The sequence below is a fragment of the Psammomys obesus genome, unplaced genomic scaffold (genome assembly GCF_907164565.1).
Source record: "Psammomys obesus unplaced genomic scaffold, mPsaObe1.curated_primary_1811, whole genome shotgun sequence".
Lineage (NCBI taxonomy): Eukaryota > Metazoa > Chordata > Mammalia > Rodentia > Muridae > Psammomys > Psammomys obesus.
This window is the reverse complement of record NW_026587556.1, coordinates 7,922,344-7,941,556: the sequence shown is the minus strand read 5'-3', so window position 1 is coordinate 7,941,556 and position 19,213 is coordinate 7,922,344. Positions and strand designations below refer to the sequence as shown.

The following is a 19,213-nucleotide window of genomic DNA, read 5'->3' as shown; positions in this document are numbered from 1 at the left end:
CACACACACACACACACACACACACACACACACACACACACACACACCAGAGAAAGAAGAAAGCTAACAGTAACTCTTGAATAACTTTAAAAAGTGTTATGCTGTAAAATCGACAAAATGAAATTACAATTGTTCCCCAAGTCACTAAAAGGAAGATGAACATGCCTAAACACAGTACCTCAATCACGGAGGTAACAAGGTAGAGACGTACACATTTGAGTTGAAACATAAAAATAAAAACCATACAGTTTAATCCTTCTTTCAAGATATTGCATACTTTCCAACCAAGAACTTTGTTGTCAATTTTATTCTCATTTCAATAAACTACAATGCAAAATTTATGACTTAAAATATAAATAACTTACTTTAAGCTGTCCAATTTCCTTGAATTTGTAAACTTCATATTCCCAGAGGGATGCATTTTTCCCAAGAATTTTCTGGCATTTTCTGGTAGTAGAAACATCCCAGGGAGAAATAAGATGTAAATAAAAATAAAGAGATAGAGTAAGTGGACAATCCCCTAGCAATTTAGGAAAACCTCTCCCCACAGCTCTGACAGGGGCCCACCTGTAGTGTCAACAAACATGGAGGTGCTGCCATTACTCATCTGACTGTACATGGAATTGATGGAAATCATAAGAGTTACATAAAATAGCTACAGAAAAAGATGTGTATTCTTCAGGAGACTAGGGGATCCCCTGACTTTTCTATTTATCCAGAAAGCACTACTGGTTTTAACTTGCTGTAGAGAAGATCACTATGCTCCAAATGTTAGCTCCTTCTGGGTCAGCTTTAAAGAAAATATGAAAACAAACAAACAAACAAAACAAAAACCAAAAATCAGATTTCCAACCTACTGTGTCAATTTACAGGGCTGAGTCTTGAAGAAACTCAGAGCACTGAAGACGGGTCTGAAGGTGTCTTGCAGGCTTTATCATTTCCATTTATTTACCACATTTTGTGAAAAACCAGTGAGCTGTATGTGCCCTTTGTTCTGGATCCCTTCCAAAGGCATCTTCCACCTGGCCCTAGACACTGGAGGCCACATAGACTGCTTCCAGGAGAGCTTACTCTTTCCAGAGTGAGAAAGACACCTTCTAACTCAGGTGTCTCTCCTTTGACACAGGCCAACGGGCAGAGTCTGCCTGCCCACTGCACACTGCGCGCTGCTCGCTGCACTGTGGAACGTGGGACTGGGGTTTTGTAGTACAGGCTGACACTATACTCCTGCTAAGTCACACAGTTCTTTAATTCTGTGCAGGAGGCTTTTGTCTTATACCAGACCTTTTTATACTTTTAGAAGGATATGAAACAGTCAATAGCAAAGAATGTCTTACTTTTGCTGTTACCATTAGCCATAAAATAACTGTGAGGAGATAATTATTACCGTGCAGCCATGTCATATTCTCCTCTCTCCACCAGGTGGTTTACATATGCCAACCCAATATCCTATAGAAAGGCAAATGAAGTAAATTAATAGTGCAACTAGAACAACTGATGAGTGGAGTGTCAGGTCCTAAGCAGACAGGATGTGAGGGGTCCTGTGAGAACTACTGCCCACGCCTGTTTTGTCATAGCTTGTATGTGCAGTTTTACAGAGAATTTTAGGATGAAGAAGTAACAGAAGAAATTTGTGCAGAAACCAACTCCCCATAGAGGCTACCTCTCTAGTATTCATTTATAAACAAGGTTACAGACTCAATGATGTGTAAGGACAGGACTCTTCATAAGTAGAGGGTATGACTTCATGTCAGGTCTCTGCCTGCACATTCACTGTCACACTTAGCAAAGAAATAGGTTTCTAGACACTGTACTTTTCCACAGTCCAAAATGTAATAAAAATGTATTTGATTTCCTAGGATAGTCTCCATAACAAAAGCAATTGAATTTGTTATCAAGGCCACACCAAAGCAATCTAGTTTGAAGAGACCAGTCTTGATATATTTTGTGATAATGTGATTTTACCTATGATTTAAAGAGGCTTCCACACATTCAACTTGAAAGCTTTGTATTGAAAGGACATTGCACAAATGCAGTTTCCAAATTTCCTAAAGCTACACCCTAGCAGGTGTTCAAGTCTCTTGTTTACAAGCAGAAAGTGACTTGGTAAAATGAAATATTTGTCCCTCCCAGGTAAAAGAATTAGTCCAAAACAAATTCTGAATAGACACGAAGAAGCTGTTCTTGTTCTTTTCAAATCACTCAGTTTCCTTATAAGTTAGTAAGAACAGTTAGGTTTCAAATAATGAAGCTGCACTTACCAGAATCTTATGTCTTTTAATGTTCCTTTGGCTAATTTCAGCTGCCATCAAAGCTTCCTATGTTTACACAGGCATTGTGGTAAGAGCCATAAGAAAAGAAGCGGAGATCATAGAGAGAGTGGGAAAGAAGGGAAGTTCAGTTATAAACTGTGGATTGTGTTTTAACCTCTAAACTACACAGACACAACCTCATTTCCCTGTGAAACTCTGGAATTTCTAATGGTATAGCTGAACGAACATCACTGAATTCAGATTAAAGATAGTCACCCAAAAATGAAGACTTTTTTCATTTCCACTTGAATTCATTCACATTTTAAGATTCCGGAATCACATTTCATATACAATTCAGAGCGTAACAAAAATCTCTCAGACGCCAAGCAAATAGGGGTACCTGTCATTCTAAATCTGTGTTCCACAGACTGACAAGGGCACTTTTCATTTATGTTTCAATAAATGTAAACAGCATGCAAATGTTTTCATGTCTAAAATGAAGCTTATGAAAGTCATATTATGTTTTCAGAAAGCTTATAAGTATTAGTTTAACATAAATATTTAACATGTAAAGTAATTTCATAAAATGTCACTTAATCTGGAGGCTGGAGAGATGGCTCAGCAGTTATGAGTGCTTGCTTTAGGCTGGAGAGATGGCTCAGAGGTTAATAGCACTGGCTTTTCTTCCAAAGGTCCTGAGTTCAATTCCCAGAAACCAGATGGTGGCTCACAATCATGTGTAATGAGGTCTGGTGCCCTCTTCTGGTGTGCAATCATAAGGAGCAGAGTTCAGATCCCAGCATCCATGTAACAAGCCAGTAGTCTCTCCAAATGTCTATAACCCAGCTGGCAGGGTGGTGATAGAGGAGGTGAGCTAGACTTGCTGGCTTCTAGCCTAGCAGAGGAAACTTGAGGATTGGCCTCAGAGAATATGGGGAGAGTGGTAGAGGAGACACCATACCACCTTCTGGTCTCTGTACAGATAAACAAGTATAAGTACACATGCATACATGTTCATACATTCATGCAGATATGTGCACATATATAAATAACGAAGTAAATCAATCAATAAATAAAAGAAACACAAACATTCCTTAATATAAAGCAATATAGCAACAGCTTGACTATATAGCAGGTATTAATATATAACAACTGGATTTGAGTTAGCAAATTAAAAGAAATGTCCTAGTCCTTCCAGATAAACTAGTGACTGCTGTTTTCTGCTGATGGAGACACAAAAACATTCAGAGTCATTCTAAGAAATAAAGTATCAGAACAGTTATTATAATAGTAAAAAATGATGTTGTTTTAATCCTAAAGTCAATCATGTTGTTACATTGTCTACTTAAACCTGTCCAAACCATGGCTCAGTGAAATAAACTCAAATTAGTCCAAACTATTCTAAGTAAGAATAAATCTGGTATCTTTCCCTTATACACAAAATAAGGATAAAATGAGCAATTTTATAAACATATCCAAAGAGAAAACTCTGAAAAACTTCTTTAGGAAAATAATCACAAAATCTTCCCTATATTAGCTCTATCTGACTCCTACTTCCCTGAAGCACACTTCCTTCTCCAACCCACCCCTCATCAGGAAAGTAAGTCCACTGAACAGTTCAGGATGCTTTTTGTTCTCTGATTTCTGAGAAAGAGAGAGATGGTAACATATTTTTGGTTTGGAGCACGCTAACTCAATGTGAAAGATTTACTATAAAAATCTTTTCTCTTTTCTATCTTCAGACAAGTCAATACTTTCAAGAAAGTAAAATCAAAACTACTTCATATTTCTTCTTCTCAAGGAGCCAGTCGATATGATCATCTTGGTCTCGTTCTTTGGCTATGACGACGTCTCTTGGACTCACGATGTAGAAGAGTGACTCTCCTTCAGAGTATTCTTGAAGAAAGGAGAGAAAGGACAGCTTGGATGACTCCATATTACAAAGTGGCAATAGTTTCAGGGGATGTAATTAGGCCACAATTTCAGACTCAACAGTCAATTATCTACCTCTGTGGCTAAGTGTGCTTGACTCTGCTAGAAAGTCAAGGAGGGCAAGAATGGCAGCGTGTGCTGCTCCTAAATGAACCACAGTGTAAAAGTATTCAAAAGGAAAGGAAGGAGAGAGCCAGAAGAAAAGACTTAATAAAAAAAACAAAGTAGGCTTAAAATGTTAAGTTTAACACATTAATATTCTGACTTCATGTGAACAAATAATTCTAACTGACTGTGCTAATGCATACTGGATTTCATCTACTGTTTATAAACTTTATTTATGGACACTTACAGAACTGTTCTATCCTTAAAGAACAATTACATCCCATAGTCAACAATAAATGTTTCCTCTTCACCAGGGTCAAGGCCATCTAATGCATAAATGACAGATGCCCAAGCCCTGGGGACATAATCGATCATTTCTGCAAGTTGCCTGTGATGCCAATGCTGAACACTTCCTGCAGAATTCAATTATAAAACCTGCTCCAAAGGGTTTTTACAAATACAACTGAGTGTGCTCCAAGCAAAATACTCATACTGTATGCTTTCAGTTTTATCTTATAATTGTTTTTTGCAAAGTCCACAATATATTCTTACAGTTTTTAACTGATTAGAGGGTTTATATGAGAAGGGCCAGATGCATGGAGAGTGTTGCATCATTTCTTTGTCCAGATGAAAACTAAAACTCTTTTCATTTCTGTTTAGAAAGCAAGAAAAATATCTAGAACTTAAGTGTTTCTTTTTCTTCAATGTATTTTTACAAGGATCTGAGGACAGACTTCCTAGGCAGGACTAAAGAGCCACAGTTCTCCTTTTGCTCCTGAGCAGTGAGTGAGTAAGTGTATTCACCCACATTCACCCACCCACTCTGCAAATATTCCTCAGTCCCCAGAGTTGTGGTGGGACTCTTTCCATCTGTCACTCTGCAGCTCCAGGCAGATGGACTTCACTGCCACCCACAGCAAACCTTCCAGGAACATAAAGTTTGAACTGAGAAAACAACAACAATAACAACAAACACAGCAGAGTCATGTTGTTTGATGTCAAGCTAAATGTCACTTAAGTAGGCCAGGGGTGGGGTATTCTGAGTGACAGTGCTGGCCTATCATGTTTAAAGCCAAGGGTTTGATTCCCAGCACAGCAAACATAGCTGGTTTTATGAAACAACAGAAAAAACACACAACAAAAAAATGAACCTGCTACCCACACTGATTCCTTTCCCATCTCTAACATTCCTTTTTCCTATGGGCACTCAGACAAAATATGCAGTATTTCCAAGTCTGCTCTTACTGGCAGAGACCAGTACTGTCTAAGGTCCTGTCAGAACCTATATTTAAATTCCCCCTTGGGTGTGCGGAATAGAAAAGCAACAGAATAAGTTTACGAAAGCAGGTGAGCAGATCTCTGCTATCTCACCTAAATGATAATCTCTGCACTCATTCTCCTGGAAGCCCCTGACTGTCAGGGCATCAGATGAGATCTCTTCGCAGGTCTCAGGAAGTGGCTGGATGATGTCCAGTCTAGGCCTAGCACAGTATTCTCTTTCCTAAGGGGAAAACAACAGGGGAGACCCATTTTACTTATGTTTTTGTAGGTTACACAAATGAACAAGCTTTCCATATTTGTTTTGAATTTATCATTTTGGTATTAACAAGTCCCTCTAAAAGCTTGCCTCAAACAGCCCATCTAATCCTGTCTCATTTTGTGATCTTTTTGTGTGTGTGTGTGTGAAAATATACAGAATTACGACATCTTAGAGTTGCACTATCACAGAATCCAATCCTAAAGCAGTGGGGGCTGAAGAGAATCTTTATCACTTGATAGCATTTAGAATAGCACCATTAGATAGCATTTAGAATCACCATGAAAGCGAAGCATATTTCAGGGTATGGGTATGAAGACGAGTGCATGAAAGTTGAGGTGAACAGGGAAGAGTTCCTCACTCCTAATGTGGGCTGCCCCACCCCATGTTCTGGGTCCTAGACTAACAGGAGAATACAAGCCAAGCATTGGCGTCAGCCCCCTCTGCTTCCTGCGGGCAGATGTGACATTATCAGCTGCCTCCAGGAGTCCCCAGACAAGATAAGCTGTACTGTCTCACTGTGACACAGAATAACCCGCTCCAATCTATGGCCTAACACCAACACCCACAGCTGCATTACAGATCATCTGCACGAATATGAAGAAAGGCCAAATGGCATTACAGATGACTCCATTATTGAAATCACTGCCAATACGAGGAAACTTACTCTGCCAAAAAGCCAGAGGCTGAAATCCATCCCTAAATCAGATCTTGTTGAGATGGTGGAACTGCCTGTGTGACATCAGCTGGAATAGAAGTCCTTGGTTGCTGAACACAAGCAATGTGGCTAGTGTGACCATAATTGGCATAAGTGGCCAGGGAGCACAGTTTCAGAAAGTGAATCTCTAATTCATGACAGAGGGGAAAGATGAGCTGACATTTCTGAGCAATAAGGGTGATCGTACATGGATCACTCACTCAAGTTTCTCAAACAGAAACTGGAAGGTGACTAAGCATCATTATTCTCAGTTTTACAGACTGATGGTTAAAAAAAATTAGGATTAATATTAAGTAAGTCAATGGTAAGGCAGGGATGTCTGGGAAAACTGAGACCTACAGAAAGTGGTGGACTTCTGGATCAAGTAAGCTCTGCTTTGGTTTTTGTGCTTTGGGGATATGGACATTGCAGGAATGAAGCTCACACGCCATCAAACTGCAAAGCAGTAATAGCGCACACACTTGGATCTGGTACAGAGTGGGAAGGAGAGAGGAACAAGGCAGGAAACAAAACCAAAAGCACTGTCTTTACATAAAGCAGTGCAATGTGGATTTCTCTAAGCACTTTTGTTAACTCAGAAGCCACTATACCTCTTTGTGTCTCACAATGGGCTACAGCTACTGACAATCCACCACACCAAGAAAACATAGGGAGCATACACCATAGTTTATCTGAGCTTTGAAAAAATAGAAGAAAAAAAATCTCACATTTAAAAAAAAATGGAGAGAAAAGACAGGAATATTTTTAGAACTGGGTGCAATGAAAATGATAAAAAAAAAATCAAAATCATGACGAGATGAAAAACATTTGAAGTTCAGTCCATCATATGTGAAGCTTTGAGGGCTAGGGATGTAGTTCAGTGATGGGTTACTTGTGAAGTATTTGGGCAATCCTGTAATTTGATCCTTAGCACTGGGATTAGGAAAGAATAAAATTCTTTTATAGGTGTTAAGGGATGTGTCACTAATGTGACTCATGTCACTTTACAGACCTCGCTCCTGGGTCACATGTTCCATGTTCTTATCTATGAGCTTTTCAAGACCAACAATTTATCACCATCCCCTAGTCATGTGGGGGAAAACTCAATTCTTAAAAATATGTGTTTTATCAGTGAAGGCAAGAAAAGCAGAATTGGAGAAGAGCTTAATGAATCAGGGTGCGTTAAGTGGATAGAAGGGCATACAGCTACTAAACATGCTCACGATGAAAACCACACACACACACATGAAGAGTGGAACAACATACAGAAGAACAAGGCACACAAGGGAGTAAGTGCACAGAGTGGAGTCAGGTGCATGGATGAAATGCAAATGCATCACATGGGAAATACCTGAGGGTGTTAATGAAAAGCCAATAGAAGCAGCCAATGAAAACCTAATAGAAACAGATTTTCAATATGAAAATAGAAACTGGGTAATGGTGTGCCTAAGGCTGACCGCCATTGTTTTGCCCTAGTTTTATCTAGTCCCTCCATATTTAAGGACTGAAAGCACACACTGACATTATGTAAAGTTGCCTCCTAAGCTCTTTCTTCTTCCTCTGAAAAGCCACCATTCTGTAGTCTGCCCCATGAGCACGGCCTTTCTCAGGTTTTCTCCTTTCTTATGCTCTTTATTAACACAGCTTTCCCAGGTTTCCCCTTTTCTTTTCCTTTTTATTTTTTTGATCAGTTTATTAGGCTTTCCCCTTTCCAATTTTATTGCTTCTTCCCTTGTTTCGTTCAATCACATCCTCAATCTGCCCCACACTCCTCATCAGATAGCACTGTTCTTACTCCCCTAGGAGCCTCTGCCTTCTGTATTTTCAAAAAATAAATAAAATAATAATAAACTGATGTCCTGCAATAGGGCTAGAAGCCAGCCCTATTGATTTTAGGAGGTTTGAGGGTTCACTTAAGCCTATAGCGTTTCATTGCCTAGCAACATGGGCACCCAGAGCTTCAGTTACTATAGTGATGGCTTCCTAATGCAAGCGTTCTCTCAGAAAAAGGCTCAAGTGCAGCCACCACTTCACAACAAGGGCTCCCTGGGCTTTTCCTCCCTATTCTATTCCTGGCCATTTGGGCGGGGGGAGAAGAAGAAGAGAAGAGGAGGAGGATACAAACAGGGAGAGTACACTCCACCTGCTTGCTTACTGTGAAGGGCTAGAGAATCAATTGCAATTTCTTTTATATACAGCACCCAAAAGGAAATCCTTTACAACAAGCTCTCCCTGCTCAGGCCTTGAGGCTGCCCGTCTCCCATTCCAGGCAGGGCCCTGAACTCTAATAGGCAAACTTGGAATGGCACTATTCTGGGCTTTAAAGGGAGCTGGTGTCACTAAATCCCAGATGAGAGCTTCATTCCAATGTCATGAAAACAAAATTTGGTTTTCTCTACTGCTTTCTGTTAGCAACACATTTCACTGTCTATCACCTGCACTGATAACTGAGTGAGCAACAATCTCGTTCAAAGCAGGACTTGAGCTACTTGGAATCATCAGGCCTCTGGGAGGGAAACAAATATGTCTGGACTCCAGGAAAGAAGGAGCTGCCCTTTCAGTAATTCCCTCTGACCATTGGGACCCCTGGTGTTGCAGTGATCAGCTTCATTGCTGTCATCTCTGTTAATGCAATGTCAGCTTCGTTTCTTTGCCTTTCAGCATGAGGAATCCTTTATGTCTTTCAACTAAAATATCAAGCAACTGATGAAAAAGAAAAACAAAAAAAAAAAAAAAAAAAAAAAACCAATGAAGATGGAAAAAAAAAAAAGAAAAAAAGGCTGTCTTCTTTGTGCTGCAAAGGGAACAAAGGCAGGTGACGATTGTGACTTCTAAAGGTAAATATGCTGCTGTTGGCAGGGTAATTTCTTGTAGGCTTATTTCATAGGTCAGAAAGTTCTGCTCAGATTATAGCAATCTCTCTTGACAGGCAGCTTGACCTGGGTGTGATGCTAAAAGCTAACTCCTCCATATCCCTCTGTACCTGGGGAGAAGATAATTACCGTTTTTTCTGAAACCTCCTTTACGTAGGAAAGTACAACAAGCTGATCACAGAGAGGTGCAAGTCCACTAATGTAGAATTCAGTTTCAAACTGAGACACTGCAAACAAAAGGCAGAAAGGATTCACTGTTATATGGAGTAAAAATGTGCACATGACGGCAGAGACACACCAGCTGTGAATGCTACAATTCATTTAAAAATGCCTGAAATGGAAATAAATGCTCCTTCCCCTGATGGGATTATTACACACTGTGTATGTGCTGAATTATGATACTATACTAAATATGCTCCATAGTGTGTCTCAAGTTAAAGTACTTTCACCACGCAGCACGGAAAGCGCTTTGCAACAACCCATCCCAGAAAGACACACAGAAACATAGACCTAAAAGCTGACATCACAAGGAAAAAAATGAACCCCTATATGTCAATAATGAGAACTCTTCTATGCCAGGAAACTTAAATAAGAATATTGTTATATCACATGAAGTCTCAATCAATAAAACCTAGCAACAATTCTCTTTACTATTAAGATAATAGTAAAATTATCATTAATATAATTAATTTTAACAAGTGGCTGAGTTAAAGTTTTTTCTTTCTTATAGTGAGTGCAGTAGGGCAAACAGTACAAGTTATGTTTTTGTTATTATAAAACATTATTTTGATTTTGGCTTTAGACATTTTATTTAAACATCTTTGCATGCTTATTGATATACCTAATATACAGAGGAAAATAATAAGCTTTTCAAAATAGTGTACTTAAGACGTAAGAGGAAATACTATTAGTGTAGATGTTATTAAGAAGTATTGATGTAGTTAAACTTGAAAAGAAGTATTATTCTTGTGAGTTAAGAGGTATACCCACTAAGAAAGAGTTGAGTGTGTAAGACTGGACTGTGCGGGCATGGGGATCTGAGTCTAAATCCTGAGCCAGGCATGGGGACATGTATCTATTCTCCCAGCATTTGAGAGACTGGGGTTGGAAAGGACAGGCAGATTACCTGAAATGGAATCTGGTTCAGAGAGACCCTATCTCAAGGCAAGGAGGCAGTGACAGAGGAAGACACCCCACACCCTCTTCTGTTCCTCAGGCTGCAACACATTTGAGTGTGCCCGCAAAGTTAAACGCAACAACCACACACACCCACACAAAGTGCTTCCAGGCCTCGCGGTGCAATTCTGTACCCCCAGCTCTCCACAGGCTCAGGACAGAGGATCACCAGTTCAAAGACTATTATGGTCACAGCATGAATTCAATGCCAGCCTACGTAACTTAGTGAGAACTTGTTTCAAGGTGAAGCATAAAAAGTAGGCTAAGGACAAAGGTCAGTGGTAGACTGCTTGTCTAGCATTCATGAGGGACAATGTCTAATCCCCAGTACTGGGGGACATGGTGAGTATGTGTACTTATTATATTACATGGGAGAAATTCCTGTGGCCTGATTCTGATAAGCCCATGATGTAAACTAGAAACCAGCAGCATTGAAAGACACTGAGATTTACTTGGGAATGAACTCTCATTTGGACTTATCCCATTGTCTAGAAGCTTCATAATTCAGCCTGTCTCTGATCTCCAGGATACTTGCTCCACTTGTGGTTAACATCTATGAAGAGCATACTTTCTTTTCCTGGGACGGGAGAACCCGTGTGTTATACTGGAGGTGACATTGAATGCTTGTGTCGTCTGGAAACCTGGGTCATAACTTCCACTGAGCTGGACTTCAACAAGTTACTTTAGACTCAATGTCAAAATTTTTCTCGTCAGAAAAGAAGAAACAAGAGAAGTGGTAAAACCTAAAATACAGATGGAATGAGGGATGAGAGAGTCTTTCTTCTTTTTTCTTTCCTTGGTTCATCAGATTCCTTGATCTTCTAGTCCTTGCTTATCTTTATAATCATCTTCATAATTTAACTTCTATACTAAAACAGCTGACCAACAATGACTAACACAAACTTTAAAATAGATAAGTCTTTTGAGACAGGGTCTTATGTAGCCTAGGTGGCTTTGGATTTGCTACATAGCTGACAATGACTCTGAGCTCTGAGCTTCCTCATTCCACCTCCTAAATGCTTGAGTTATAAGTGTGTCTCCATTTCCAGCTTAAGTGGGCAGTAGTTGTTATGTCTTGTCACTGACTGGATGACATGAGTGGGCTTGGTGTCCTGATTCATGCCCAAGGGCAGGAGCTTATGACCCAGATCTGATACTAACATTTTCCTTCATTTTGGAAGCCTGAGCTGAGTATTTTTTATTGAGGCACATAAAACCAGTTTTGATAAAGAGATGACATGGGAAGTGGTCTCAAATAAGCTTATTTAAGAACCATTTCCACCTCAATCACAGCGTGGGAAAGACAATGTCCAGTGCAGACAGGCAGGGGTTTCCGGAAGTGCTCGGAGTGCAGCATGTGAGTGTGGGAAGGCAGGAGAGAGTAATGTGCAGAGGCTGTTTATCGGCACGGGTCCACACAGGGATCATTTATGGAAAAAGGGGCAATCTCATCCATCTAGAAGTAAGGAAATTGACAACAGAGTTTGGTAACCATGAGTCCAGTGATCTTCATACAAATGGAGTCGAGTTCTGTCTTACTAAATCACATTCTGTCACTGAAGTGCTAATATACAGTTTCCTTGCCAATCGTTTGGGCAAAGAACAATAATCCAGAAATGCCACAGAAACCCTTCTCATGAGGGCCAAGAGGAGGCCTATTTGTGCTCCTGTGTTAAACACACCCCAGGGAAAATAGCACTTAATCAACAAAAGTGGATAATGAGCTATGAGGTACTGTCCCCTCTGGAGATCATATGGACTGCCCAGAGTAACTGACAGATGGTATGAGGCAGTGTCTTCTAATGGTAGCTAAATTTACATCAAGGCCTGATATTTTAAAAACTAGCTATAAAGCACAGAGCAGAAATATTAGGACAGTGTCCTCTACAAATCTTCACTCTATACCCTGAATCCCTTTAACCCATAATGCTTATATAAAATAACATGGAGATTTTATCATCTCCAGATCATGGATAGAAACATTAATATGTTTTTGATAAAACAAAAGAAGACTGCAGGAGATCATCTTGGTTTCAGGTAGTAAATGTGGACTTGCAGACATGAAGCTATCACACCACCAACTGTGAATTAATGATCACTTAGAGTAGTAAGGAAAAAGTGTGCTACCAAAGCTAATAGTCAAGAGTCCAGAAATACAGGAGTTATGAACATCTAGATAAAACCAAAACATCCCTTATGTTGAGTCATTCCCTCATACCACCCATACTCTTATTAGAGAAATCAAACTCTGAATGATAGCAACACTCATCATGACCCAACAGTGAAGAGTTCTGTTGTTACCTTAGTGTTGCTACTCTGCCATTCAATAATTCCTCTCCATTAATACCCACAAAAAGTGACATGTCAAAAAAAGACATGAAACTTCACTTCCTACTCCAAGTTGTTGGTGTGTGAAGGTGCTTGCAGCCATTATTCCTAAAACACCACAAAAAGAACCTCCCTTTTCCATTAATATCCACTAAGGCAAAAATACAAGTGTTTTAGATCTTAAAAAGGCTATTTATTTTTCATATTCTTGCTGAGAGAAAGAAAGGAGAGCTAGAGATTAAATCATCAGAATGCATGAATGTACAAGGAATAGTATTATTTCTATACAAGTAAAGGAAGCGACATTGAATTGTGTGTTTACTCTTTTAAGGAACATACATAAATTATCAAACATTTCTGGACTAACTTTGTAAAACATCTTCTAACAATTACTGGCTTTGTATTTCAAAATAACAGTGGCCTATAACATTCACCTTTCGTGATATTCCATTCTACACCACAGAACAATGATTTTAATACTTTTCATAAGTCTTGTCCTTTTCTAAGGGAAAGGTAGTTTGAAACAGGTGGTTTATAAACCTAATTGGGCAGAAGCTCACAATTAAATGTATTATTAAAAAAAGATATGTATACACACACACATACACACACACAAATTACTAGGTTATACAGTCCACAAAAGAGAAACCAAAGCCTTTGAAGTGAAGGCTGAGAGAAACCTAGTGTCACAGGAGACAGAATCTACTTTCGAGATCAGGGGCCCATGGAAAGTGAAGAGAAGGTTCTGGGCCCTGAGACAGTTTCCCCACACACAGTGTTTTGCTGAAGAATGCCATTTCTGTTGGGAACTGTGGCTGTGCCATGATCTCCTCATCCTGACACAGTAGCAAAGGCCTCCACACCCCAGAGTACTCAGAAAACGGTGTAGACATGCTGTAAGAATCGGTGGGCTGAGCTCACAGAAGATCAGCAAGACTAAAGCCTCTTCAGGAGAAAGCAGCAGCTGTCAGTTCATGCCTGACTGTTCCCAGGTAGAGGGTACACTGGACAATGCAAGGGAGAACACAGAGAAGCACAACACACATGCATACTACAGCACCAAGGACAACAGCATAAGATGAGATCTTTGTGCTCAGAGTGTCCTGCCCTTCTCTACAATTTTCTTCCTACTGTAAGGACAAACATACTTCGGGGCACAGCACTTACACTGTCTCTTCTGTTCTGCCTTAATCCCTTTTTCCCCTCCCCAAATGCCAATCTATAAGGAAGAGCAGTTATCTGTGACTCTCTCATATTCCCTTGTAGCTACTTTGCAGTGGTTTTGTGGCAAAAGATTCCTGCTCTTAGCCAGCAGGCAAATTGTGCCCAGAGAGCTCCCAGTTAAGTCTGAACACTTGGATGACATGCCAGTGGTCAGTGAAAATACTTTGAGAATCAGCATTTCGGTAGCCTCAGGGATTGCTCTGAAGTGGACATGCTGAAGTAAAAAGTGTGACGCTTCACACTAGCAAATCATAGAGCTGATACATGGAATGGAAGCTGAAGAGATTGGCTAACAGACAAAAGAAGAGAAACATTTAAAAAAAATGAACCAATTGTACACTCAGGTCGGAGACTATTTAAGGCAAATTCAGTTTCAATTTAATCCCAGATCCTCTGATTGGTAACTGGTACATTAATCTGTAATGTGTTAAACTTCCTCCCTCATGAAGCCAGTGATGAGGATATTTCATTGGTAACAGTATTCAAGGCATGCTGGGTAAAAATGTCTAAACCAAATGGTTATTCTTCTTGTTCTGAGTATAAAATTGCCTTAGTGCATCGGCTACGCCCAAGTCACAAACTAAATCTCAGGGGCCCTCTACCTTCTGAAAGGAGGACAGCCAGGGTCTGCCCTGGGACTCTGCAAACTCCCCAAGGCAAGTGTCTGCAGAGCTTCACGAACACGGAGCAGGCACAGCTGCAGGCTACTGATCTATGAGGAAAATAACGAAGAAAGCAATTCCATTTCTCTAAATGAGGCACCTCTCTGAACCAAAATTTCAAAAACTATGGGCATTTCCACCACATTCATTTGTTCAGCGAATAGGCACATAGCATTTCCACTGATGTGTGCAGTGGTCTGTAGGTTTTGGGAAATTCCTACGTGGTGGTTTGGATCTACATGTCAAAGTGGTCCTTCCCCAGGTCTCTCTGGCTGTAAAGCGGGGATACAGCAGGCTGAGGAGGCAATGTTGGGAGTACTGCCTGCCCAGATGAGATGTGGGTTCCTTCTGCTGTTCTTTGTCTGCTTTATGGTTTGGGTTGTTTGTTTGTTTGTTTGTTTGTGACAGTGCCTTACTCTGTAGCCAGGCTGGCCTTCAGCTCATTATGTAAGCAGGGTAACCTCAAACTTGTCAACCCTCCTGCCTCAGATTCCTGAGTGTTTGTTTGTATTGCAGGTGTGAGTCACATGTGGCTGCAGAAACAGTTTTGCAAATAGGAATGGCTGAGTTAAAGTGCTTTTGGAGAAGCGAACACTCCTGAGTAGGTTACATGAGCCCCTTTGATAAACTTCTTTACCTATAACAAAGTAATAATACTGCCCTTCCATGTTATACCATATAGCTTGAGTGACATTCTGCTTGGGATGTATTTAGCAGGCTGCCTTGTGCCCCCACCCCTCTCTCTCTCCCCCTTTCCCTCTCTGGGTGTGTATGTGTGTTTAGGCCAGACTAAGATGTCCAGTTTCTGCTCCACCACTTTCTCCTTTCTACCCTTTGCTCCTGAGATACAGTCTCTCAATAAATGCAGAATTAGGCTAGCAGCCAGCAAACCCCAGACATCCTCCTGTTTCCAACCCTGACACCACTGTGGTGATGACATGACATAGCCAAGTCCACATTTCTACATAGGTTCTGGTTATGTGAACTCAGGTCTTTCTGCTTGTACAACAAGTATCTTGCCAAATTGGATATCTTCCCAATCTCATGTTTCAGATTTTCTATAATCTCACTATTATTAACAAATATCCAGCCATGAGGTAGTGGTGCATGCCTCACATCCAAGCACTCAGAAAGCAGAGGCAGTTGAATCTCTGAGTTCAATGCTAGCCTGGTCTATGAAGAGAGTTCAGGATAGCCAGAGCTACAGAGTGTAGCTCTGTCTTGGAAAAAAAAAATAAAAACAACAACAACAACAACAAACAAACAAAACCCACCAAATATCTAAGTTCAAAGTATTATATTGCAAGTCTTTCTATCATACCAAAAAAGGGGCTGAATAAAGAACAGATTTCTCCAGAGCAAATGCAATCCAATGAAACATCATTTAGGAGGTTTTATGGCATTCACTGCAAAATATTTTTTCATACTTAAAATTCTTTTCATAATGAAGTATTAGGAAAAATCCAATGAAAAACAGGAAAGTAAACTGAATATAAATAGTAGTAAGCTGACCAGAAAACTATACAAAGCCAGATCCTCAAATACAGACACCTGGAAAGATACCCCACTTGCAATGGTCTCTTCTGAGACTTTTTCTAAGAGGACAAATTAAGTCACTTGTGCACCAAGAGAATTATCTCATGCTGTAACCTGTGCACCCAAATCAAAGTGACAACACGCATATGAAGAGAGACACTTAGATCTAAGAGAAAATTATTCCACAGCTCTCCTGAACCATGTAAACAGACCTTCATTTTCCAGGTCACCATGTTTCAAATAAATCAAGAGGATGAACACAGGATGCAAGGCTAAGATTTCAGATCACAATGCATGACCAGCGACAGGTAATGATACTGGTTTATGAAAGGGAGAACGATGAGGCTTCTCCTCTCTTTATCCCTGTATTCTCTGACATCCTGTGTAGTTTGTTATTCATGTAGTTTGTGATGTCAATTGTTAAGCTTCCATATGAAATCAAGTCAAGGAAATCAGGCATTGATTTCACATATTTAAGTCATCTGTTGCTGGCAGAAGACACCAGAAAATGATTGAAACACCGATTTCACGTATCAAGGGAGCATCATCTCTCCAACCACCATTCCATAAAGACTTTGATGTTTGGGAATCTTGTGAGAATACAGGAGATCCACGTAAGATTAAAGCAAGCTGTGTAGTCACAGAGCTCATCTGCTTCCAGCAATGTAAGCTGGAAGAGACAAGGGCGTTCAAAAGCCCTCTGCACCCTGAATCTGCCCTCATAGCTACAGTATTATTTTTATTTCTTGCTTATAAAAACACTGCAGAAGAAACTTTTGCTTGCCTTTGGTATTCTAACTTATAAACATCTGCCTTCTCACAAACAAACTCTCACAGATTGTCTTTAATCTCAATGCCATTGACACACCATTGAAGGACATGGATTTCCCTCACTGTTCAGGGATAAAGCAAATCCCATTCTAGTCTCACTAATGCTTCCCTTTCTCTTGTCATATTCAAGCTCTCTTACACAAAAGCTGTGCCTCTTGACATAAAAATGGTTTATGGTAGTTAATAAAAAACTACAGTGGCCAAATATAAGTAATGTACTCATACAAATGACAAGGCTAAATTCCTACATTCCCAGAAATGTCCTTAAAAATTATCAGAGCTTTTTGTTTTGCATCTTACTTACTCAGTAAGATCATTTAGGATGCTGTGCATCAAGATGCTCAGAGGATTTCCTTGATAGGCATTGGAGAAGTGGGATGGAAGTGAGACACTCAATCACCTTTCCTCTAGCTGGAAGTTTGCTCTATGTTCTTGTTTCTTGGCTTTTCTCAGTGCAGCTACACTTCAAATACTCATTCTCTTCATACCCAGAGCAATCTCAACTACTGATCCTTCTCTGGGGTTTAAAAAAAAATGGATTAACACTTTACATGCCACACTTTTATCTCCAAGTGCAGAACAACCCATATTGAAATGTGCTAACACTAGCCAAGTAGAAAACATAGCAAACATTTTTTTTGCAGCATCACAGAAAAAGAGAGAAGCACCACACTTCTACGGCTTACAGTATCCAAAGGCACAAGCAAATTTTACAGCTGACTTTAATACTGTAAGCCTTATTTTTCTTCATCAGTGTAATGGTATATAACAGTGAGCACGAAACACAGTAGCTGTTTCCAAGAGGCAGTGAATTATTCAACATAGTATCATGTAGTACCTACTATAATGTTTTAGGCATTCAAGATACAAAGTAAACAAAAATTGACCAATGCACCCTTGCATTGAAGTGACACAAAAATGTACAAATAATCAGCTGTATAGCCGGAGCCAGATAGAATCTACACCTGAATGGGTGGGCTTGGCCTGGTCAGGCAGAACCAGTGGGTTTCCCCAGGAAAGCAAAGCTTGACCCAAAGTATGATTAAAAGTTGGTGAAGAGAAAGGAGGCAAGATGAACGTTCTAGACATAGGGTCTGTGGAGGAAAGTCACTGTGGCTCTAGCGCACAGACCACAAAGTAGCTTGGGGGGAGCTGTGGCTAGAGATATAGGGGCGGACAACAACCATCCCTGCAGTCTCTCCTCTATCTTCAGAACAATGAGAAAGGACTGAAGGATAACTACATGATCTGGTTTGTACTTTTATTGTGACAAAGAGGCTGGATTAGTCACATGGAGCAGATAAAACTGAGAAGGCAGTTGTAATGCTCCAAATAAAATATGGTGGCAACTGGGGCACCATCAAAAAATGAGTATTGAGAGTTTCAAATGAAAACAACCATGGTACAGGACTGTACTAGGTACATGTATGCATGAACTCACATTCCCTACCACCCCCTTACGATATTCTTTCTCATATTTTACACATGAGGATATTGAAACAGCAGAAATCTGTCTGAAGTCCTGGCAGTAAATATCACAACCAGTATGCAAATCCATGATTATCTGACTTCAAAGCCAGCTACAAAGTTGTTTTAAGAAAGACAATTTTTTTTTTTTTTTTTTTGCTTGTTTAGGAGAAAGGGAGGCTTTCCAAAGTAAGCCTCCAGAACTTGAAGCCTTTCTGGATCCATCTGATTGAAGTACCAGAGATTCACTCTGGTGGAAGATGTGGCCTTCACCTTCTACTTGACAATCAACTGCTCTTGTGACATGCTGGGAGCAAAGGCCAGCTAGTGGAAAGTTACAGATAGCTGCAACACGGTCATGGGTGAGAGGTTTATGTTTCCAGAACTTATGAGACATCTGTTCGTCAGGCTAGACATTTTGAGATATCTTAGCTGACATTCTTGTAGTATCTCTTTCAGTAAACATTCTTGTGGTATTCGGCATCATCATTAACCACCCTGTTATCTTTTGTAAACTATTTTGCTGACACACTTTCCCTTCCTGCCTTCTCCCTAAAAAGTTGTGTGAAAATTTTCAAATAAAGGAGAGCTGG

At 40.1% G+C, this 19,213-nt stretch overlaps 1 protein-coding gene across 1 annotated transcript in view; it reads right to left on the bottom strand.

Annotated features, from left to right (window-relative positions):
- Vps41 (VPS41 subunit of HOPS complex) overlaps positions 1-19,213 on the bottom strand; it is a 159,792-nt gene that overhangs the window by 34,465 nt on the left and 106,114 nt on the right. The window contains exons 11-16 of the mRNA XM_055603954.1: positions 9,526-9,623; positions 5,661-5,790; positions 4,033-4,148; positions 2,262-2,318; positions 1,388-1,449; positions 366-447 (exon numbers count right to left, since the gene is read on the bottom strand). Coding sequence (XP_055459929.1) covers positions 366-447; positions 1,388-1,449; positions 2,262-2,318; positions 4,033-4,148; positions 5,661-5,790; positions 9,526-9,623 — 545 coding nt within the window. The remainder of the gene's footprint in view (positions 1-365; positions 448-1,387; positions 1,450-2,261; positions 2,319-4,032; positions 4,149-5,660; positions 5,791-9,525; positions 9,624-19,213) is intronic.